General features: G+C 42.4%; 1 protein-coding gene across 1 annotated transcript in view; it reads left to right on the forward strand.

Moving 5' to 3' along the window:
• The window catches only part of GABBR2 (gamma-aminobutyric acid type B receptor subunit 2), an 856,335-nt gene that overhangs the window by 162,041 nt on the left and 670,101 nt on the right, over window positions 1–24,193 (forward strand). Inside the window, exon 2 of the mRNA XM_075921529.1 lies at window positions 23,866–24,003. Coding sequence (XP_075777644.1) covers window positions 23,866–24,003 — 138 coding nt within the window. The remainder of the gene's footprint in view (window positions 1–23,865; window positions 24,004–24,193) is intronic.

A 24,193-nucleotide genomic window follows, 5' to 3' on the forward strand; every position in this document is an offset into this window, starting at 1 on the left:
AGATTTGGGGGTCATGATGTATAATCAGCTGAACATAAGCTCCCAGTATGATTCCCTGGCCAAAAGAATTAATATGATCCTAGAATATATAAACAAGGGCAATCTTGAGTAGGACTAGAGAAGTTATTTTACTTCTGTGTTCACCACTGGTGCAACTTCTGCTAGAATGCTACGTCCAGTTCTGGTGTCCACAATTCAAGTAGGATGCTAATTAATTGGAAAAGGTTCAGAAAAAAGTAAATGACGAGAGGATAAGAAAACATAGAATCATAGAATCATAGAATACTAGGACTGGAAGGGACCTCGAGAGGTCATAGAGTCCAGTCTCCTGCCCTCATGGCAGGACCAAATACTGTCTAGACCATCCCTGATAGACATCTAACCTACTCTTAAATATCTCCAGAGATGGGGATTCCACAACCTCCCTGGGCAATTTATTTCAGTGTTTGACTACCCTGACAGTTAGGAACTTTTTCCTAATGTCCAACCTAAACCTCCCTTGCTGCAGTTTAAGCCCATTGCTTCTTGTTCTATCCTCAGAGGCCAAGATGAACAAGTTTTCTCCCTCCTCCTTATGACACCCTTTTAGATACCTGAAAACGGCTATCATGTCCCCCCTCAATCTTCTCTTTTCTAAACTAAACAAACCCAATTCTTTCAGCCTTCCTTCATAGGTCATGTTCTCTAGACCTTTAATCATTCTTGTTGCTCTTCTCTGGACCCTCTCCAATTTCTCCACATCTTTCTTGAAATGCGGTGCCCACAACTGGACACAATACTCCAACTGAGGCCTAACCAGTGCAGAGTAGAGCGGAAGAATGACTTCTCGTGTCTTGCTCACAACACACCTGTTAATGCATCCCAGAATCATGTTTGCTTTTTTTACAATAGCATCACACTGCTGACTCGTATTCAGCTTGTGGTACACTATCACCCCTAGATCCCTTTCTGGCGTACTCCTTCCTAGATCGTCGCTTCTCATTCTGTATGTGTGAGACTGATTGTTCCTTCCTAAGTAGAGCACTTTGCATTTGTCTTTATTAAACTTCATCCTGTTTACCTGAGTCCATTCCTCCAATTTGTCCAGATCATTTTGAATTATGACCCTATTCTCCAGAGCAGTTGCAATCCCCCCCAGCTTGGTATCATCTGCAAACTTAATAAGCGTATTTTCCATGCCAATATCTAAATCGTTGATGAAGATATTGAACAGAGCCGGTCCCAAAACAGACCCCTGCGGAACCCCACTTGTTATACCTTTCCAGCAGGATTGTGAACCATTAATAACTACCCTCTCAGTATGGTTATCCAGCCAGTTATGCACCCACCATATTGTAGCCCCATCTAAGTTGTATTTGCCTAGTTTATTGATAAGAATATAATGCGAGACCATATCAAATGGCTTACTAAAGTCTATGTATACCACATCTACCACTTTTCCCTTATCCACAAGACTTGTTATCCTGTCAAAGAAAGCTATCAGATTGGTTTGACATGATTTGTTCTTTACAAATCCATGCTGGCTGTTCCCTATTACCTTGCCACCACATGCTTTATGGTGATAAATTTAAGGAGTTCAGTCTATTTAATCTAACCAAGAGAAGGCTAAGGAGTGACTTGTTCACAATCTATAAGTACCTGCATGGGGAGCAAAAGATTAATAATAGACTCTTCAATCTATCAGACAAAGACATAACATGATTCAGTGGATGGAAGTTGAAGCTAGACGAATTCAGACTGGATATAAAACGTAAATTTGCTATGATGATAGAAATGAACCACTTGAACAATTTACCAAGAGATCATCATAACAGATTCTCCATTGCTGACCATTTGTAAATCAAGATTGAAAGTGGCTGGTGTTTTACCATAGGTCAGACTATATAACTATAATGTTCCTTTCTGGCCATAGAATCTGTGAATATTACTGTCTTGTCAGGCCCACCAACAGCAATTCCAGGCCTCCGGGCAAAACAGCCCATGGACATGCCATACCATCAGGGACATGGCTGGCTCTGGGACAGAGTTTGGGTGTTGGAGAGGGTGAGAGGCAGTGTTCCCTGTAAGCTGTGCATTTGTGTGACCACTCAAGAGAGATTCAAATGCTCTCCATATGATTAGCTCCCAGAGATAGGTTTTTTTGTTTCTGTTGGTGAGGCACATTTGCTCATGCCTTGGTGCACATAAAAATTTACTTCACATATGGAAAACATTTTACTTCTCAAGCATAAGTGCTTTCCTAAAGTTTCAGTAATGAACACTAAATTGTCCATAAAATAAATTAATTTTAACAGGATCATTTCTAATATCTTTGTATTTTTTAACTGAAGGCTTTCCTTTGAAAAAGGAGAAAGGTGAAAAGACACATATTTACTTGGTTTACAGCTTTGATTCTTCTGTATCTCTCCTCTTTGAAGTCTCCTGAATAGAGAGCATCTTTATATTCTTTTACACAATCATGATTATTTCTAAAACATAAATGTCTCATATACATGTTTTCTAGAGATAATCTTATCTCTGTGCTAGGCTGGTATCTTTTATCACAGGGTTGTCCCTTGAGTATCTAATACACTCTTGTTTGTTTTATTTGCCTTTTGATCAATTGGCTTCCAGATTCACAATATACATTTTGCTACCATTTACATTTTGTAGTTAAAAACTTATAATCTACAAAAAGGAAAAATCACACTTATACTGATGTACACCTTTCAAAACAATATAATTGAAAACAGGAGTACAAAGTTAAAGCAAACTAAGAGTTACACAGCTGCATTTCAGAATATGCATAAATCCTCTTGGGATCATAAACAATGTTTTCTCTGACATTCTGCAAGCCTGTCACACAATAGAAAACAGGGATCTCTTAGGAATATTCTTAGCTTCGACAGTTCATGTAATTAGATAAGTAACTGAAATAAGTATTTGAGTTATGCTCTCAAAACATCATGTGCATTAAACTAATCTTGAGTATCTCCTAACAATCAGTAAAAGGTGGAGGCAAGTTTGTGATAACCTAACATTGTAAAAATGAATTAGATTATTTTTATCTAGTGCTAAAGTTTACCTCTGTGACAGAATGACTTCTGGGCTCTCAGCAAACCACTGTGACCTACTTTCAGTGTGCCCTTTATCCTGCCTTCCTAATGGGGCAGCTGGTGCTGGCTGTGGAGACAGTAATGCTCACCAGGTGAGTGGGGTTCAAACCCACGGGGTACCCAGGCCATTACCCTAACCCCTAGGCCCCTTCCTAATGGGGCAAAAGACACAAAGATTTTATTTGGCTCTCACCCGCATTAGGCCATGGACCTCCTGCTGTAAGTCTTACTCAGTAACAGACAAGTCACAGGTAGCAAATCAAAACAAAAATCCTGAATCAGGCCTATTATCCCTTAGGACAGTGTTTCCCAAATGGCGTTCCATGGAACCCTGTGAAGTGAAACTAAGGGTTCTGCGAGAAAATTCTACTCCCCTACCTCCTCCAGAACCTGTAGGCAGCTCCCATTGGAGCTGTGCCGGTGGGGGTAGGCTTCTGGCAGTGTACCTCTCTGGCCGCTCCACCACCAACTGCAGCTGCTCCAGCACCACATGGCCCCTTCCTCTCCCCGCAGGACTGCCCCTGTCCCACAGAGCCTCCGGTGCCACGCAGCCTCCTCCTCCTCATGTGCAGGCAGCAGCTTGTTACAGCAGCCGCTGCTGCCAGGAGGGGAGGGATGGCTGGGTCTGAGGTGCCAAGTAGCCACTTCCAGACCTCAGTGTTTTTAAACTGCTGCCTGCGCCCCAGCAGGGGCTGCATGGAACTTGACTGGGGCTATGCCCCCCCGACCTTGGGGCACATTCAGGCTCTGCCCCCCTTCCTCCTCCGGGGCACACTCAGGCTCGCAGTCTCCCGTGCACTGCCGCTCTCTCTCCCCCGTGTCCCTCCCCACCGTGCTAGGGAAGCAGCAGAGTCTGGTCTGGAGGGGAAGGTTGTGGTTTCTACACTCCCTCCCCCCGCCCTGCCAGCGGGAATCCTGACCTGGTGCTGCAGCTGAGATCCCTGCTGCATGGGGTGGGTGGTGGGGGGGGGAGGGGGAACTGAGCTCCCTCTCCCATCCACCTGATGGATGGAGCATGCTGCTTGGAGGCGTTCCTGCTACAGCAGGGTGCCAAGCCAGGTAAGCTTCCCCCCTCCACAAATCTCCCTCACTCCCCTCCCCGCACCAAGATCCTGCATTCCCAGCTTGTTCTGACACCCGTCTCCATATATAAGACTGTTATTAGGGCTTCCGCGAAATTCTTTTGAGTTTAAAAGGGTTCCATGGCCAAATAAAATTGGGAAACACTGCCTTGGGAAGATGCTGGCAGGCAGCAGGCAGCTCCTATTCCCACTGAGGCATCACTCATAGAGATTTTGAGGTATGCTCTATCTCTCAAATAACCCTTTTAAATTTTTCCCTCCAAGTCTGACATCCATTGGAGGAACAGTATTATGAGGCTGATTGAGCACATGGTAGCTCATTAACTTTTTCATGGCTATGGTGTGGTTTGTCTACCCTAATCGAACCATCTAGAGATGTCAGATTTAAAAATGGTAAAATCATGCCCATAAGATCCAGGTTTCTTGAAATCTATCATCATAAATTCTGTTGCTTTGCAACAAGCTCAAGATATTGAGCTCTCACAAAATGGGAAGGCAACTTTAGTCTCTGTGGCATACACTTTCAAAATGTCATGAGCATGCTTCTTGGTACAGAATATTGCCAGCTGCATATAAAGCATGAGAAAGAACTGCAAATGGAAGTAATTGGGTAGTAGTGCAGCAGGAACAAAGAGATTACTCCCAAAGGGGACACGGCTGGAAGGCCAAGTCACATGGCGACCACCAATGGACCTGGTTGGCAGGATTATAGGCAATGAAAGTGTAACACCAACAGATCCCGATTGTCATTGGGTGGGATCAAACCTGGGACCTCTGACAGTACATGAACTAAAAGCCACAAGGCTCTTAGGCAAGACTGTATAGCAGACTTATTAATCTCTCTCTACGGCTATGTCTACACTACCAGCTTATTTTGAAATAAGTTATTTTGAAATAACAACTCCTGAAATAATTATTTTGAAATTAGCTTATTCCTCTTCACAAGCAGGAGTTATTATTTTGAAATAACAAGCCTGTTATTCTGAAGTAACAAGCTTGGTAGTGTGGATGCTTGCCTTGTTATTTCAAAATAAGGGGAGTTATTTCAAAATAACTCCACAGTGTAGGCATGCCCTAAATGGTTTCCATTAGGGATGTAAAATCTTGTTTAATTAGTTAACTGGTTAAACTTTCAGCCCAGCTGCTTACGGACCCACGTGGGACTGGCTGCTCTCAGCGCATGTGGGCAAAATTGCTGCCACTTCAGGGGCCGCTTCCATAGGGGGCTGCCAGCTCCCAGCCCGGGAGGTGGCATCCCCATGCAAGAACCCGGCAGAGCTGGTGCAGCCCTCCGCCTTTGGCGGGCTGCAGGCAGGGGGCTGCTTTCCAGGTACTGGTTAACTGTTACCCGTTAAACCGGTTACCAGTTAACATTCCTAGTTTCTGTGCCACTAAATGGAACAAAACACCACATTCAGGAGGTGTGTGGTTTATAAATGTAAACACTCCTGTCCATCAGTAGGCACACCATATGATGAATCATTTTGCAAAACCCAGCAAACGTGTCCTAATAAGAGTGCTCTTTAACAAAGACCTACAAATGCTGTATTCTTTTTATGGACCGCAGACTTCCCACTTTCGTGCTCCCCTTCTTAATCAACTGTCTTTACTGCTGGCCTATCACCTTCAGTGTAGGAGAGAGAAGAACTGTGGATTTATTATCAAAGTACAGCAGTGGTCTCCAACCTTTTTAACCCCAAGATCACTTTTTCAATATAAGTGCAATGTAAGATCTACCTGAAACCCAAATGCCCTTGCCCCACTTCCTTCCTGTCCCTTCTTTGAGGCCCTGCCCCTACTGCACCCCTTCTCCGAGGCCTCACCCTGCTCACTCCATCCCCTTTTCTCTCCCATTCTCACTTCCTTTCACTAGGCAGGAGGAGGGAGTCGGGGTGCAGACTCTGGTCTTGGGCCAAGGGATTTGGAGTGTGGGAGAGGCTCCATGCTTAGCCCAGGGTGGGGGATTGGGGTCCAGGACGAGTTTCAGAGTGCAAGCTCTGGGAAGGTGTTTGGGTGCAGGGGGACTCATGTCTGGGGCAGGAGGCTTCACATTTGGGACAGGGGTTCAGGAAGCAAGGGCATCCCTTTCTGGCACCCCCACATAGCTCCAGTTGAGCTCTCAGCCCGTTCCTTGCCTGGTTGGGACCACAGAAGGAGGGAGTGAGAGCAGCGAGGGGGAGCGGGCCCTCGTCTGGAAGATGCAGGGCCTCAGTCGGAAGAGTCAGAGCAGGGATTAGCCTCCTCTAATGGGAGGCATTACTTGTCATCCGTGCACAGACCCAGATTTGGCACCCAGGTGCTTTCTGCAATGCATGTAGTGAGTTAAGTGCCTCAGAACAGAAGCCATCAATGTTAACACCTTGTTTCCACTGACTCCCATAGGAGCTTTTTGTTCCCTGCAGCAGTGCCTAACCTTGGAGTTCTTGCAAGGTTTTATGAGAATTGGGTGATCTTCAAGCTATCATCTTATCCCTGAACTCACAGATTGAGTTGGGAGGCAGCTAATTAGTCACATTTGGGGCGCTAACCACCCTGTGACATATACTGTAGTGAAAGGGCTGTTCTTATCCATTGCAGAATATGCAGCTGCATAGGGCACTTGAAAATTTGGGGAGGCACTGGGTCTTAATGTCTAACCACTCATCTCTCCCTATCCCTGTTCTGTGGCTCTGCTTCCTCTGGATAGGGTCTAGTTAACTTAAAAGTGAAAAAGCCTGCCAGACCTATGTGCAGAACATTGAACCTGTGTGAGAGCCAATCAAGTGGTAATGAAGCCATTTAACAGGCATTTGCCAATCCAACATATATACTGGCTGTTTCTGAATTTACTGTTCTCAGTTTTAAATTTTCTTTAAAAATATTTCATTAGTGTGTTGCTGAAGATTATAAAATAACACCCCTAAAAAATTTCTCCCCCTCGGCTGCCATCAGGCATAGGGGCACTAGTTTAATAGTATTGCCTAGATCCCCATAAATCCCGAGGACAGCCTCGTGCAGTCAATCGTCCCAAGAATGTTACAAGACAGTTACACTTTCACCTACTTTAATCTACAACCGTTGCCTGATTGTTATTTATTCATTCAGATTTTTCAGTTTTTACATTCATTTTAATTCGGTCCTTCCTTTTATTAACTGAACATCTGTATTGAGCATGTACCTAGATAGGTGTCAGACTGTCATCTCAATTTTAAATGTACTGTGACAAAGCTCCTACAAAAACTTGTTAGGTCCTGCGCTTCCTGGCAGATTTGTTGGCCTCAGCAGCCCACAGTTTTTAGGCACCTAGCCCAGGGCTTTAATTTGCTGTTGAGCTCTTTTCATCATTGGCTAGTGTATGGTAAAACAGAGGATAAATTCCACAGTCCTTTTCCCCAAGTGGAAATGGGGAGGTGGGTGTTGGCGGGGAGGGAAACCCTGGCCCACCCTCTACTATGGGTTCTAGCCCAGGGCCCTTTGATAGTAGCTGCTCATGTGAGTCCCCAACACATGCTAGAATACAGCTCCAAGACCCCTGGGCTATTTCCCCACACCTTCCCAGCATCTTTCTTCTCTCTGGTTCGTCCTCCTGGTTGTAATCTCCTTTCCTCCTACTCCCAGCAGCACTCTCCTCCTTCCTCCTAGATGCATGCACCCTACCACTGCCAGCAAGCTTCTTTCATAGTCAGTCTGAACTGGTTTTCTTAATTACTCCTAGGTATTCTAATTGACCTAGGCTGGCCTGATTCTGCAGGCCTGGTTAGTTTGCCCCAAGTGTTCCACTGCCCCTGATTGCCTCTGCTGGTTCTAAACCAGCTCCTCCCTGTTTCTCTGGGAGCAGGGATCTCCTCAGTCTGAGGCTTATACCTCTCTCCTCCACAATTTTGTTTATAGCCTTCTGTTCTGATCCTGTTACAGTGCTAAAAGAAGTAAGGTTGAAATGGTGGTTAGTAGATTCTTCAATGACATTTCTCTCTTGCCTTGATTATCTATTCATACCTATGCAATTATCTGTGAAAGATATTGTTTCTTTTATAAAACTGAATGTGCAGAATATTTATGAATAAGATACCACAGCAGTTTTTTTTAGGTTTATAAAATATGCATCATTCCAAAGCACCATTAAGGGCACACATTTAACATACTAATAGACATCCTCACTGGATTAGTGACCCTCAGGTATCAGTCAAAGTACTCAAAATGGATTACCATCTTGTTCAGAGAGAGACAAACATTTCTAATCAATAACATAAAAAGTGAAAATTAAATACAAACAAAAGAATAACTGTTATACTAAATATTTAAAAACACAGTTTCATAAAGTAATTCACTGTAATAAAACAAGTGAAATGCTTTAAAGTAATCCTGCATTAAGGAAAAAATGCATACTATTTTTTAAAAATGTAATAATTAAAGTTTAAATGTATCACCTCTTCTTATTTATGCAGCGTAGTAGTAGCTTATCTCTCTCACCAACAGAAGTTGGTCCAATAAAATGTTACCTCCACCACCTCGTTACTTCCTATGTAGCAGTCTCAGTGTAAATGAAGGGGAAAAAAGCAGACTGTTAAATGAGCTAAATTATAAAAACCTCTTAGGGATTGGAAATTCTTTTTGTGGCTTTTTGGTTAATATTCTAAAACTAGCCAATTAGCCTGTCATAAGACGGGATTTTCAGGTCTCTCCTCCATGTCGGTCTTTTCTCCTGAGCCACCGATCTCTCGCTCTGTGTCTCTTTCTCTCTCTCTCCTCCTCCTACTGCCTCCCCCCCTCTCTCTCAGCTCTCCTCCGCCTTCTGCCTATCTCTCCGTCTCTCTCTTTCTCTTCTCCCCCTCCTGCCTCTCACTCTCTCTCCGCTCTCCTCTGTCTCCGTCGGGGATGCACGCTTGTCCAGGCCCTGCCCCCTGGCCATGTACGTCACCTCCCCGTCCCCTTTCACCTCCTGCTGTGGCGCTTGGCTGACTTCTGTGCCTCTCAGCCAGGCTTTTGCAGAGGAGCAAGCAGAGCAAGCAGCCGTTTGGGCTCCCCCGCGGTGGCCCTGCTGGGCAGCGCAGAAGTCAGCCGAGTGCCATGGCAGGAGGTGAAGGGGGATGTGAAGGGGGGCAGGGCGGTCATATACAAGGCCATGCCTTGCCCACTGGCCATGTACGTCACCACCCAGCCCCCTTCCCCTCCTGCCATGGCGCTCGGCTGACTTCTGCACCGCTCATCCGGGCTGCCGCTGGGGAGCAAGCAGCGCAAGCGGCCATTTGGGCCCCACACTCCCCATGCAGCACAGGGGTGCTGCATGGGGACTGCGGTGCCCAAACGGCCACTTGTGCTGCTTGCTCCCCTGTGGCAGCCCGGCTGAGCGGCTCAGAAGTCAGCCAAGCGCCAAGGTGGGAGGTGAAGAACGTGACTCAGGCAACAGCGCCACCCAGAGGGAACAGCCAGGGAGGCAACAGCACCACCCAGAGGGAACAGCCAGCATTTCAGGCAACAGAGCCACCCAGAGGGAACAGCCAGCATTTCGGCATTACAGACTCACAGACACTCGGCTACTATATTCTAAAATAATATCAATATGGGAATGAAAAGAAAAATAGATTTAATGTAAGGGTTCATATGCAACATGACAAGATCTGTTATGCTTTTAAAAGGATGTTTTTATGGAAATTGAATATAAAGAATGAGAATGAAAAGCATGAACAGAAATGTGAAAGCACTCAAAGAACCACAAACCAAACTGACACTAGTGACTGAGTTGAACCTGCCAAAATTATTTCCATTGGAAATGACATTTATATTTGAGTCATAATTATTCAATACCCTGCAAATCTACTACATTCCATCACTTCCTCTGAGAATGAAAGAAGCAACACAATAGCCACCTAGTTTACATAATTATATTTAAATAAAAATGATCACAGTGTTCAAGTGTGGAAAACAATGCCTTTTGATGTTGATTGAATGCCAAAGCACAATTGATGTGCGGGAGGAATCTCGAAAGCCTTTATTACTAATAAAGAACACCATGAGATATTATCATTATCTTATTGAATAATAAAGACTAATTCAGTGTTTTATTAGAAATCATTTGAACATTGAACCATATCATGGCAGAAATGCTGTATTTATTTTATCATTAACTGGAGTTACCCATCGTTGCTCGGTCCTGCTCCCCGCCGGCCAGTTCGCTCCACTGCTCCTCCCCCCCCGCCCCCGGCCAGCACTGCTTCCTGCTGGCTGGTTCTCCTCCTCCTGATCTCCCCCGGCCAGCCCCGCTCGCGTCAGCCACCCCCCCCCCCTATCCTGATCTCCCCCAACCAGCTTTGCTTCCCGCCGGCCGCCCCTCTCCCAATCTACCCCGACCAGCCCTGCTGCCCCCGCCCCTGACCACCTCTGCTTCCCAGCCCCCCCGACCCTTCCTCCCGGCCATCCCCCACTCCCCTCCTCGCCAGTTCCCCCCCTCCCACACTCGATCAAGTGTGACCGGTTTTTTTAGACTATCTGGTAACTGTAGCCACGGGGATAGGGCGGGTATCTGAGCTTTTGTGCGTGTGGGGGTGGGGCGAGTTCCAGACAGCGCTGGGGGCCACAGGTGGCGGGCACAGGACATAGGGTGGGTGGGGCTGCCCCTGCAGCGCAGGTCGGCGAGTTATTTTTTATTTTTACAGGTTGAGATTGGGCCCAATGAGGTCCAAAAGTACCTTAAAACCTTCTCCTGGAGGAAAGGTTATCCCATGCAAAGTTTGGTTGCAGTAGCTCTTATAGTGTCCAAGTTACCAGCGCACAAACATACAAACAGTCTCCTTTATACATTGGATAAGTATAATAGTTACTATGTACCTTGTACTCTGCTGTACTCTGTGAGCTGTCAGGTTTGAAAGCAAGGACCTTCTTCTGAGAATAATTCCATCCAAGCAGGAAGCATCTGGAAGCAATCAATGAAATCGGCTATACAGAGAGAAACCAGACTTTAGTAAGAGTTGGTCTTTAAGGGATTTCAAGGAATTTGTGATTTAGGGGAATGGTTTTGCTGTCATTATAATGAAGGATAAACTGGTTTTGTCCTTTTGGAGACCAGGTGAGCCCTTTACTTGCTCAACATCCTGAGGAAATGTAAAACTACTTATTTTAATTCTTTAAAAAAAGGTGACATGGGGTATGTCTACACTGCTATTAAAAACCCATGACTGTTCTATATCATCTGACTTGTGCTTGCAGAGCTCATTCTAAGGGGATGTTTAATTGCAATGTGGGCCTTCAGCTGGAGCCTAGATGATGTGAGGTGAGAGAGTCCCAAGGCTTGGGCTGCTGCCTGAATACCTACACTTCCAATTAAACAGTCCCTTAGCCCTATGTCAGCTGGAACAGGCCAAGCACAAAAACCAGCAGAGCGTCCACACCTCAAGCACATTTTTGTGCAAGAAAATCGACAGAACAGAGGGATTTTGCCAGTAGTGGGCTTCTCCTTATGAGGAATAACTCCTTTTTGTGCTACAGCCCTTGCACAAAGAGACAGGTGTGGATGCCTCGGAGGGTTTTTTGTGCAAGAAACCCCTATTGGAAAAAGCACAGGTGCTCTGATGGCCATTCTGTGAATGGCCATCAGAGCTTTCTTGCACAAGATTGTCCATGCAGTGTGGACGTTCTCTTGCACAAAAGCACATTGCTTTTGCGATGCGCTTTCAGGTCTGTACGTGCTTTTGCGCAAGAAGTTTTTGTGCAAGAACTCTTCTGCAGAAGACTTCTTGCGCAAAAACCCTGCAGTGTAGACTAAGCCCAAGTGTAGCTATACCCATTATACAATGTAGCTATACCCATTAACTTTTAAAGAAGCTGAGTGTGGCTGATCAGCTAGATTCTTTTTGGATTTGAAATATTTTCCTCTTTTAAAAATTCAGCCTTGTCACATAATTAAACCCATTCTTTGTGAGATCTAGTGAACAGTGCAGCAACCTGGAAGAATTTGGAGGAGATACCAGGAAGTCCATCCTTGTGCAGTGACCAGGAACATTAAGCTGCAACTAGAACAGCCCCATAAATAGCTCTTTTAATGAAAAGTCAATTTTCAGTTTAATAAAAAAGGCATCCTCTCATGTTATGACATGGTGGCAGTGATCAGTCTGAGATGTGTAGTAAGGAAGAGATTTTGGCTAGAATTAAGAAAAAGCAGCCCCCGTAAACAGATGAAACATATAAAGTGGAGGTGCTCAGGCCATGAATAAAGTTAAAATACAAGACCACTAAGGGTGTGTCTACACTACAGGGATTTTTTGAAAAAAGTAGCCTTTTTTCGAAAAATCTTTACCTGCATCTAGACTGCAGCCGCGTTCTTTCAAAAGTAAATTGAAAGAACGCGGCAGTTTTTTTGACTGCAGAAAACCTCGTTTTATGAGGAATAACGCCTTTTTTTTTCGAAAAAAGGTGCTATGTAATGCAAACTGTGCTTTTTCAAAAGTACTGGTTGTGGTCTAGAAGCTCTTTTTTGAAAGAGGCTTGTAGTCTAGACATAGCCTATAACAAAAACAAAACACCTCGTACAAGCATGGAAGTAGAAGTAAGAAATTAGGCTATATACAGACCTTACCAGGGGATAAAGATGAGAAAATTAATGTAAAGCATTTTTTTGTTTAAACAGGAAAAAGAGATGAGAAGTGAGTGAGATACTTTGACATAGATAAAACCTGAAAAAAATTGAAAAAAGTGTCTTACTAGTTTGACCCCCAGGGAGAAAAATACAGTAATGAGATTTTTTTTTTAAACCGGAAATCAAGAAGCAGAAGATAGAATAAATACTAGTATTACTGACCTGAGAACTCTGGCATCAACGTATAGATTTAAAATATAAATATTCCTTAATCAGATGTAGGAGTGTTTTTGGGCCATGTTTTTGGGACATGTGATTTCCTGAGAGAAATCAATCTAACTCTAGGGTAATGCCTCCAAATAGCATGGGCAGCTGAACTAGCCAAGGACAATGTCAGTCACAGTGTTAGTTTTGGGAAGGAGTTTAGAGAGGGCATAAGAATGCCAGATCAGATACACATAACAAATATTCTCTAGACTTAGGCCAATTCACATCCCCTGAAAAACAAAACAAAACAAAACAAAACAAAACAAAACAAAACAAAACAAAACAAAACAAAACAAAACAAACAAACAAACTGCTATTACCACCACAAACAAAAAGAAACAAATAGCTTTACAAGAGTAACAAGACAGATGTCCAGCAGCAAAGTGTGTGTTGGGGTGATATCCAATTTATTGTACTAAACGTGGCATGTTGGATTACTTGGCTTGTGGGAATGTGTGTGCATTTGGTACAGCCAGCTCATGGATGCAGAGACGGAGTATGGACTCTTAAAAGCAGAATAGCTAAACTGGAGCTAAGGGCCATAGAGAGGTATATAAATGAGACTTTTGAGGATAAAGTAGAGCAATCCCAATCTTAGCCTGATAGCCTCTGAGCTATTAAAGAAGAAAAAAGTCTTTGGGAAAAAGATCATCAACTGGAACAGAGGGAAATGATCCCAGATTTAGGACCCTCCTTCCAGATGATGTCATGGTATAGTCTTGCAATTGTTAGAAATATAGAAGGTTGGGTTTGTGATGACTGGGAGAATTGTATGGAGAATTGCCTGGTCGGTGTGAAGGGTGAAGACATCTAGACAGGATTGTATCGAGTACTGCAAATAAATCAGTAGTAGCAATGACAGAGAAAGGGGAAATGTTGGAGAGATGTCCTGGAATCCAAATTTAAGATGCTAGATAAAAGATTAAAGTCCGGGGCCTCCATAGTAGCATTCTCCAAAATGTTCCCACTTCCATATGCAAGGCCAGGTACACAGGCAAAACTGCAAGGTCTCCATGCATGGATGAGAAAATGGTGTCCAGAGAAGTGATCTAGGTCAGTGTTTCTCAACCTTTATTTTATAAAGTACCCCCTTATAACATATATATATATATGTACCCCTTTTTAAAAAAAAATTGTAAGTACCCCCAGTACCTATAGTTTTCAGACACACAATTTTTTTCTATCATTGCAATACATTTGTTCAAACAACATAATTGTAGCCGGGGGGGCGATGACATTTTTGGGTGTACAAAAATAATAAAGTGCTGGAAAACTTAAAACAAAAATTCAGTTTTCTTCAAATTTTAGTAGTGTTGATGTACCCCCCCCAGACTTTTCTTGAGTACCCCTAAGTGTACTTGTACCACTGGCTGAGAAACCCTGATCTAGGTTTAGTAGAAACTGGGGAAACTTTTGGGAGTGATTGGGCAACAAAATGGCAAATGAAATTTAATGTGGATGAGTGTAAAGTAATGCCCGTTGGAAAAAATAACCCCAACTATGCATACAGTATAATGGGGGCTAATTTGGCTACGACAAATCAGGAAAGAGATCGTGGAATTATCATGGATAGTTCCCTGAAAACTTCCACACAGTGTGCAGCGGCGGTCAGAAAGGCCAATAGGATGTTAGGAATTATTAAGAAAGGGATAGAAAATAAGACACAGAATATCTTACAGCCCCTGTATAAAACTATGGTACTCCCACATCTTGAATACTGTGTTCAGATGTGTTCTCCTTACCTCAGAAAAGATATTTTGGCCTTAGAAAGGGTTCAGAAAAGGGCAACTAAAATGATTAGGGGTTTGGAACGGGTCCCATATGAAGAGAGGTTAAAGCGACTGGGACTTTTCAGTTTAGAAAAGAGGAAACTAAGGGGGGATATGATAGAGGTATATAAAATCATGAGTGGTGTGGAGAGCGTGAATAAAGAAAAGTTATTTATTAGTTCCCATAATAGAAAAAGTAGAGGACACCAAATGAAGTTAATGAGTAACAGGTTTAAAACTAATAAAAGAAAGTTCTTCTTCACACAGCGCGTAATCAAGCTGTGGAACTCCTTGCCAGAGGAGGCTGTGAAGTCTAGGACTATAACAGAGTTTAAAGAGAAGCTAGATAATTTCATGGAGGTTAGGTCCATAAAAGGCTTTTAGCCAGGGGATAGAAATGGTGTCCCTGGCCTCTGTTTGTCAGAGGCTGGAATGGATGGCACGAGACAAATCATTTGATCATTGTCTTCGGTCCACCCTGTCTGGGGCACCTGGTGCTGACCACTGTCGGCAGACAGGCTACTGGACTAGATGGACCTTTGGTCTGACCCCGTACGGCCATTCTTATGTTCTTATGTTCTTATGAAAGCAGGAGCCTATACAGGAAGGATGAGCTCCACCTACACCAGTAGAACCAGTTGCTGGCATGTAAAATTAAAAAGGTCATAGTGGAGTTTTTGAACTAAGGGTTGGGGAGGAAAGCCAGCGGGTACAGAGGAGCGCATAGTTTGGATAGATGATAGAGATATTCCTGAGGGCAGTAGTTAATAATAAAGGGGATGTGCTATAGCTTAGTAAAGAGACAAGGATAAAAGATAATAAAATAAGTCAGGAAATGAAGAGAAATAGTCAAATAAAAATAAGTCCCATTCAGTTACATAACACACAGGCAGAAAACTAAAAATTGATAAGGTAAGATAATTTATAAGGTCTTGTAGTCAAATGCAAGAAGTGTGAATACTTGGAAGAACTTGAGTGCCTGGTATTATAAGGCTATTGATACAATAGATATCATAGGACCTTAGTGCAGTGGACCCCAACCTTTTCAGGTTGGCGGGCGCCAGGGGACGTGGCCGTTCGCCCGCCAGGCGCCAGGGGGCGGGGACACTTGCCCGCCCGGGGCGGCCCCCCCCAGCCGCATGCCCGGAGCCGGGGGCCCCCCCCATAGCCACGTGCCCGGGGCGCCCTCCCCCTGTAAGCGCCGCGGGGCCGGGGCCGGGGCCGGGGCCAGGGCACGCGCGGTGCCCCCGGGGGCGGGGCCGGCCATGCGCCTGGGGCTGGCACCTGCCAGCCCAGATTGCTCCGCGGGCACATGTAAAGAGCCCGGCGGGCGCCATGGCGCCCGCGGGCACCGGGTTGGGGACCACGGCCTTAGTGCAACAATGAAAATCAATGGGACTGGAGTCCAAAATATATACGAATGATATAGTTAGGTTGCAATGGGGGATAAAAGAAAGCATAGAGTCAAATATAGTACAAACCTTAAATGACCCAAAGAGCTCCATAACTCATCTAAAGACAGAAATTACATGCTTGAATAATAAGAATATAGCAGGAGGGATATATTAGTGACTTACTGACCAGGACAGTGATGGTGTCTGTGAAATACTTGGGGAGAATATAGAGAACACAAAACAGAAAATCCAGTAATAATGGGGGATTTCAGTTATTCCCTTAGGGTGTGTCTACAGTGCACCCTTAATTCAAAATAAGCTACGCAATTTGAGCTATGAAAATTACATAGCTTATTTCAAGTGTTTTTCAAAATATCTTATTTTTAATTTGGCACTGTCTACACAGCACCAAATTTCTAAAAAAAAAATGCTATTTTGAAATGTCCCTTAATCCTCATGGAATGAGGTTTACAGGGACATCAGAATAGTGCACCCGTTATTTCCAAAGTTATTTTGAAATAATGGTTGTGCTGTCAAGACGCAGAATAGCTATTACTAGAAGTAACCTGAAATCGCGCCACAGTGTAGACGTACCCTTACTGACTGCCACCACATCACCGTTGGACAGAATGTAGAGATAAAATTTCTAGACATCATTAATGACTGCTTTGTTGGGCCCTCCCGATTTCTTATGAGAATTGGCTTATGACTATGAATATGCATAACTCAAAGATGCTTTAAACAAAATACATCATGTAACCTATCAATTTTAATGTTACAATCTGCTGAATATGTATATCCTAATTTTTTGAATGTATCATTCTTGTATGTGAAGTTAGAAATAGGAAGTGTGGATCTGTTTATAATTCTAAATGTGCTAATGAGGGCCATTACTGAGGCCCTGGAAATTTAATTTCTCAGTGATTAAATCAACAACCTGTGAATAGCCTTGTTTGTCCTGTAACCCAAACTGTTGTTGGTCCTAGAAAGACTCCTTGACCACGCAACCTGGTATTGAAATCCATCTGGAACCTGGTGCAAAATGCAGGACAATGTAGCACTTTAAAGACTAACAAGATGGTTTATTAGATGATGAGCTTTTGTGGGCCAGACCCACTTCCTCAGATCAAATAGTGGAAGAAAGTAGTCACAACCATATATACCAAAGGATACAATTTAAAAAAATGAACACACATGAAAAGGACAAATCACATTTCAGAGCAGGAGGGAGATACGGGGGGGGGGGGGGGGGGGGAGGAAGGAAGGAAGGTAAGTGTCTGTGAATTGATGATATTAGAGGTGGGGAGAGTGGGATGTTTGTGAGTTAATGGTATTAGAGGTGATAATTGGGGAAGCTATCTTGGTAATGGGTAAGATAGTTTGAGTGTTTGTTCATTCCTTGTTGGAAAGTGTCGAATTTTAACATGAATGACAGTTCAGAGGATTCCCTTTCAAGTGCAGATGTAAAAGGTCTTTGTAGCAGAATGCAGGTGGTATGGTGTTTTTCTATAGGTATGTGAAAAGGGGTAGTAGGGTGGGGTTACGGAACAAAGGATTCCTGCTGTGATGGAAAGTTTATTTAAGAAATGAGAAGCAATCAGCCTTTTGTCTTCAGTTGGCTTTTGAAACCACCTGGCACATGCTAAGAGGCTTCAAAACAACTTTGAAGAAACTGTAGACCCTAGTCAGTGTGAAATATCAACTCTGATTTGAAGCTTTTACCTGAAATAAAAACAGCTGTTTAGGGTTTGCATGTAACAAGTTTCTTAGGGGATTAGAACTAGCTATTGGTTGTTTGTTCATTTTAAATTAGTAACTTACTTTGATCTGACTGTTTTCACTTGCAATCACTTATATCTTACTTTTTATACTTAATAAAACACTTTTGTTTATTATTAAGCCCAATGTAAATAATTGTTATCGGGGGAGGGGAGAAGCTACTACTATGCATATCTCTCTTTCATTGATAAAAGATAACCTTTTTATCTTTCTCTGTGTAAAACTTTCACACATAGTAAGATGGATTTATTTGGGGTTTTGATCCCATTTTGAGGTTGGTTTCCTGCATGCTGAGCCCTTTGAACTGAGTCCTGCCAGAGCTTAAGTGGTTCCGTGTCTGTGTGGCTCTGCTGTAAATCCAACTCTCTGCTTTTGTGGGGGGAAGGTCTGGCCCATCAGGACAGGGTGGTTGGAAGCCCTGGAGAGTAGGAAGGCCCGTGTCAGTGGCATAATCAGCACATCAGAGGGCAATGATAAGATAACTTCTGTGATTTCAGGCCATCACAACTGCTTCTTGGAGCATCTATTCCTGGAACGCGCAAGGAGAATGGCAATTCTTTATTTAGTTCTAAGTGGCATACAGGATCTGGTCCAAAGAGATGAATATAGCTGAAATGCTTGGTAATAGCAATCATAAAGTACTTAATTGAAAATCCCCATGCAGAAGGAAATACTAAAGAAGCTCATCATTCTAGCATTTACTTCAAAAAGGGAAGCTACACAAAAATGCAGATCCTAATTAAATGAAAATTTAAAGGAACAGTGACAAGAGTGAAATATGTACAAACTTCATGGAAACTTTAAAAACACCTTAATAGAGGCTCGAGCTATATTGAAATTAAAAACCAAACCAAAACAATAAGAGGACTAAAAATGCCACCAAGTGTAAACAAAAAAATTAAAATATAATTAGAGATAAAAAGCCATATTTTAAAAAATAGAAGTCATAATCTACTGAGGAAAATAGAAAGACATTTAAACTTATTCTGATAAGTTAAGTGTACAAGTATAAGGTCGGCAAAAAAAAGGAAGTATTTAAAGAGCTACTAACAAAAGACACAAAAACTAATAGCAAAAGTTTTCAAGTACATTGAAGCTACTGAATGACTGAGTCCTAAAGGAAAATTTATGGAACACAAGGGCATTGTGGAGAAGTTAAATCAATTATTTACATCAGTCTTCATTGCAGATTCCTATTCATAACCCCTCTTTTCAGGTGATAATTCTGAGAAACTGTCCAAGACTGAGATGTCCTTAGATGAGATCCACATATGAAAAAGGAGTTTGCAAACTCTTGGCTAGATACAAATAGCAGAAAACTAACTACATGTTGGGCCTCTCTGGTCCAGCATCCTCAAGACCTGACCAGTCCTAAAAGAGAGAATTTGCTGGACCAGGTGAGGTCCCCTGCCACTGGCTCCCTCTAAAATACAGGATCCTCTCATCCAGCAACATCAGTTCTGCTCCAGCTGATAGCTGGGAGGAAATCCTTGACCTCCCCTGGTTCGGCAAACTCCATGGTTCAGGACTGATCAAGTCCCAAAGGTCTGGGACCAGGGAGGTCCCACCTGTAGTATCCAAACTGTTGTTACCTTATGATTAGATTATTGTAATGCCACTATATGTAACCATTTATTATAATTAGGGCAACTGAATTGGTGCAGAGAGCAGCAATTCAATTATTGAGTTAGATACCTGTCTGGGTATATGTACCATTTGTTCTCTGGGATCTGCACTGGCTGCATATTTGTTTCAGGGTGGAATTTAAATTGATGGTTATGACCTGGAAAGCATTAGATAACCTAGGAAATGTCAACTGGGAGAGTACTCTTCTCTCCCTGAGACATACTCTCCCAGCTGTGTACGATGGACATGCTCAGACTAAATCTCCTTTCAGAGATGGAGCTTGTGGGAGTCCACATGGGAGTTCTAGGACTCACTAGCACCACCCCTGTCATGATCCAAAATAGCCCTGTTGCTGGCAAGAGTAAGTCTCAGGTGCGACACTGGATTCTCAAAGTACAAAGGACGCTACACAGGTATCTGTCAAACACAAGCAATTTATTTCCTGACAGCTATCGGCTGTGCCCCTTAACTAAAAGAACAACGTGGATAAGTGTAAAGTAATGTAGATAAGTGTAAAGTAATGTACATTGGGAAAAATAACCCCAACTATACATACAGTATAATGGGGGCTAATTTGGCTACGACAAATCAGGAAAGAGATCTTGGAGTTATCATGGATAGTTCCCTGAAAACTTCCACACAGTGTGCAGCAGCGGTCAAAAAGGCAAATAGGATTTTAGGAATTATTAAGAAAGGGATAGAAAATAAGACACAGAATATCGTACTGCCCCTGTATAAAACTATGGTACGCCCACATCTTGAATACTGTGAACAGATGTGGTCTCCTCACCTCAAAAAAGATATTTTGGCCTTGGAAAGGGTTCAGAAAAGGGCAACTAAAATGATTAGGGGATTGGAACGGGTCCCATATGAAGAGAGGTTAAAGTGACTGGGACTTTTCAGTTTAGAAAAGAGGAGACTGAGGGGGGATATGATAGAGGTATATAAAATCATGAGTGGTGAGGAGAGGGCGAACAAAGAAAAGTTATTTATTAGTTCCCATAATAGAAGAACTAGAGGACACCAAATGAAGTTAATGGGTGGCAGATTTAAAACTAATAAAAGAAAGTTCTTCTTCACACAGCGCGTAGTCAATCTGTGGAACTCCTTGCCAGAGGAGGCTGTAAAGGATAGGACTATAACAGAGTTTAAAGAGAAGCTAGATAATTTCATGGAGGTTAGGTCCATAAAAGGCTGTTAGCTAGGGGTTAGATATGGTGCCTCTGGCCTCTGTTTGTCAGAGGCTGAAGAAGAATGGCAGGAGACAAATTGCTTGATCATTGTTTTCGGTCCACCCCCTCTGGGGCACCTGGTGCTGGCCACTGTCGGCAGACAGTCTACTGGGCTAGATGGACCTTTGGTCTGACCCAGTATGGCCGTTCTTATGTTCTTATGTTATATTAACATGATAGGAAAAGTGGCATTTCTTACTTCCCTTTGGCTAGCCGGAAACCCTATTTCGGCTTCTGATGATGTGGGAGAGTGTCTCAGCTTCCGAGGTGCCGGTACCCAAAGCCCATCGGCGAGGTTCAAATTGCTGTGCTCTGGTGCAGCTTTAAATACTGTGTCTCTACCTTGTTTGTGGCAGTTTGGAGATTTCTGGGGGGTTACTCATTGCTTTTTACAGTATGGCTCAGCTGTACTGCTTGTCCTTTGACTTTGTTTACATGATCAGTACATTTAGGTAAACAAGATTGTTATGTTCCCGCCCTTATCTACAATTTGTTCTTGCCACAATGGTGTATGTTCCTAGAGGCTTGCTTCTGGCTCATCTGTAGTAGGGATGGGGGGGGGGGGCAGGCGGAATGGGAAAGGAGGGAGAATGCAGGCCTCACCACCGCTATACTTCACACATACAGAGTTCTTCCGCAATTGACCCCTACAAGCCCATATTTGGAAAACCTATAGAAATTCTGAAAATGCCATTGATTTGCCAGGGTTCTGGGAGAGGGTTGGATGAAAGTAGCATTTTCTAGTTTTTTTGGTAACTGCTCAAGTAAAGTTGTCCCTGTATGAATAGTGAAATTTTAGCTAAAGGATGAGAAGTAAGATACAAGACAATGTGAGGTGCCTGAGTGGTGAATTTCAGCATGTGTCTTGTTTTTTATTTGTAAATATGCCCACTGATTTTAAATTTGTGAAACAAGATTTTATATTCCTCCATTGCTTTTATATATTCTATATTTTATTGGCCACTCCCAACTGTTGCTTTACTATTGATATTTTCCTTCTTCTACATTCTGGTTCACACTTTCCATAAACATTGTCATTCTGTGAAAGACAAATACCACTAAAAAGCAACAAAAATCAGCAGTTGCATTAAATAACTTAGCGTTGGTGTAATGGGACATGGACAATTGGTCCTGCAACCTCTACTGAAGAGGTATAAATCTTTCAGGCCAAGAGCAGAGTACCTTGCAATATTTTAGAACTTGACCAAGTTTTAGAGAGTCATTGAAGTTCTTCTCAGAATGAATTGTTACTTTAATTTGGGGACATTCTTCAATCCAATAATTGCATAGTTAATTTCTACAGTGTTTGAGTTTATCAGCAGTCCATCAAATTGATCATTCTGTGTCAATCTGAGCAAGTTTTATGGAAAAAGGTGACAGTGGGGGAGAGAGGGAGTCTATTTGTAATGTATTATGCAATAAAAATACATTAATTGCAAAATTGTGCCCTTTTATATGAATAAGAAGAATAATTCTATTCCAAATGGAAATAGAACCATATTTTCCTTTTAAAGTATGAAATCTGTAAGATTAATATATGCTCACAAATTTCTTAGTAGAAATCTGTGTTCTTCTAACAAAATGCAACACAATTAATACTCTATTTAAAACAGGATGATAGTGTTATATGAACTATATATGCACAAATGAATTGTTATATTGAAATATTAGAGGCAGTTTAACCATGGTTCTTAAGGGTTATATTTAAAGAGGACTTTCGGGAGGAAGGGGGAGGGAGAGTTAGAGAAAAGAATCTGCTGGCCCCATTAGCCACCCATTAGCCATCTCGGGGTGTGTCTAGACACAGGGGTTTGTCGACAGAAGTGGACTTTTGTCGACAAAACTATACCTGCGTCCACACTGCCTTTGAGTTATGTCGACATAACATCGACAAAACTCAGCAGTTTTGTCGACGTATGTAAACCTCATTCTACGAGGAATAACGCCTTTTGTCGACAGAGTTCTGTCGATAGAACGCACTATTGCATCTACACTGTCCTTTGCGTCCACAATGTTATGTCGACAAAGCAACTTGCTTTGTCGACAGAACTGGATGTAGTCTAGACGCTCTTTGTCAACAGAAGCTTTGTCGACAGTATCTGTCGACAAAACTTCTGTCGACGAAACCCTGTAGTCTAGACATACCCTTGGAGTCAGAAATCTGATCTATATCTGCTTCTATGAATGTCTGGAAACAGAATTCTTGATTTCAGGCATATATATCCTATTAACATTCTGCTACAACATGAAGTATCAAGCTGTTACTATATGAGATGTTATAGAGAAGTCGAGGCTGTTTCAGCACAAGCCTCATATTCACATCTCTTGTAATTTTGACTAGAATTGGTTTTCAGATCTCATTTTTTGAGCTTACTCTCAAATTATAGTCGAATTCTTTGCAATTTAAAACAAGGAAGTAATCCAACTGTTTATAGTAATAGGATTTTAAAATGATACTTTATTAAATTGTGTCCCTGTTACTTAGTAGTATTGTTTTATTACATTTTATACATATGCATGCATAAAATATCCAGGTTTTACATGACTTTTAATACAAAATGAAGTTATTTGCATTCTTTGACATCATTGTAACCTTCACAACAGATGCCAGTGTATAAAATGAATTCTCTGAGAAATCTGTGATGTCAAGAATTAGCACACTACAGAAAATCTAGCTATGAGTAGAAAAATGATTCTATTAACATTTTTAAACATCAGTACTTTATCACTGCTGCTTCATTTGTCATCTCAGATGTTAATGGCTAACATTTTAGGTGTCAAAATTCTGGCAGTGAAGGCACATGGGTATTAAATAGTGCAAGAAGCCTCTTCCTATAGTAAGCTTTGTGCATCCAACAAAGATGCTGGGGTCATTGAGAGTCCTTATGTTCCAATGTCCAAAGATCAGATTGCTCCATACTTTGTAAGTTTGGACACTAAGAAATTGAATCCAGTCAATTCAATGTCTCCGTGTTTTGTCTATTCAGTAGTTTGTTGCTATGTTGGTATTGCTATCTGTGATGGTCCATACTGTCTGTGATTTCTAGTTAAGAAATAATTCTTTTTTTTCCAGTGTGACAATGCAAAAGGACTCAAAGCCTTCTATGATGCAATAAAATATGGACCTAATCATGTGATGGTTTTTGGTGGAGTATGTGCAACTGTCACGTCTATCATTGCTGAATCCCTAAAAGGATGGAATTTAGTTCAGGTAAGCCATGATATATTATACATTTGTCTGCTGACTGTCTTCACATTCTTTAATGAAATTTTTGGAAAATGAATAATCATTAAAAGTTCTTTGCACAATGTTAAATGTGAGTAACTATACAATAACTTGGAAGGTCAATGGATTACATGTAAAAAGGACACAATTATTTCAAATTCTAGTTACTTAACTC

The sequence above is a fragment of the Pelodiscus sinensis genome, chromosome 2 (assembly GCF_049634645.1).
Source record: "Pelodiscus sinensis isolate JC-2024 chromosome 2, ASM4963464v1, whole genome shotgun sequence".
NCBI lineage: Eukaryota > Metazoa > Chordata > Testudines > Trionychidae > Pelodiscus > Pelodiscus sinensis.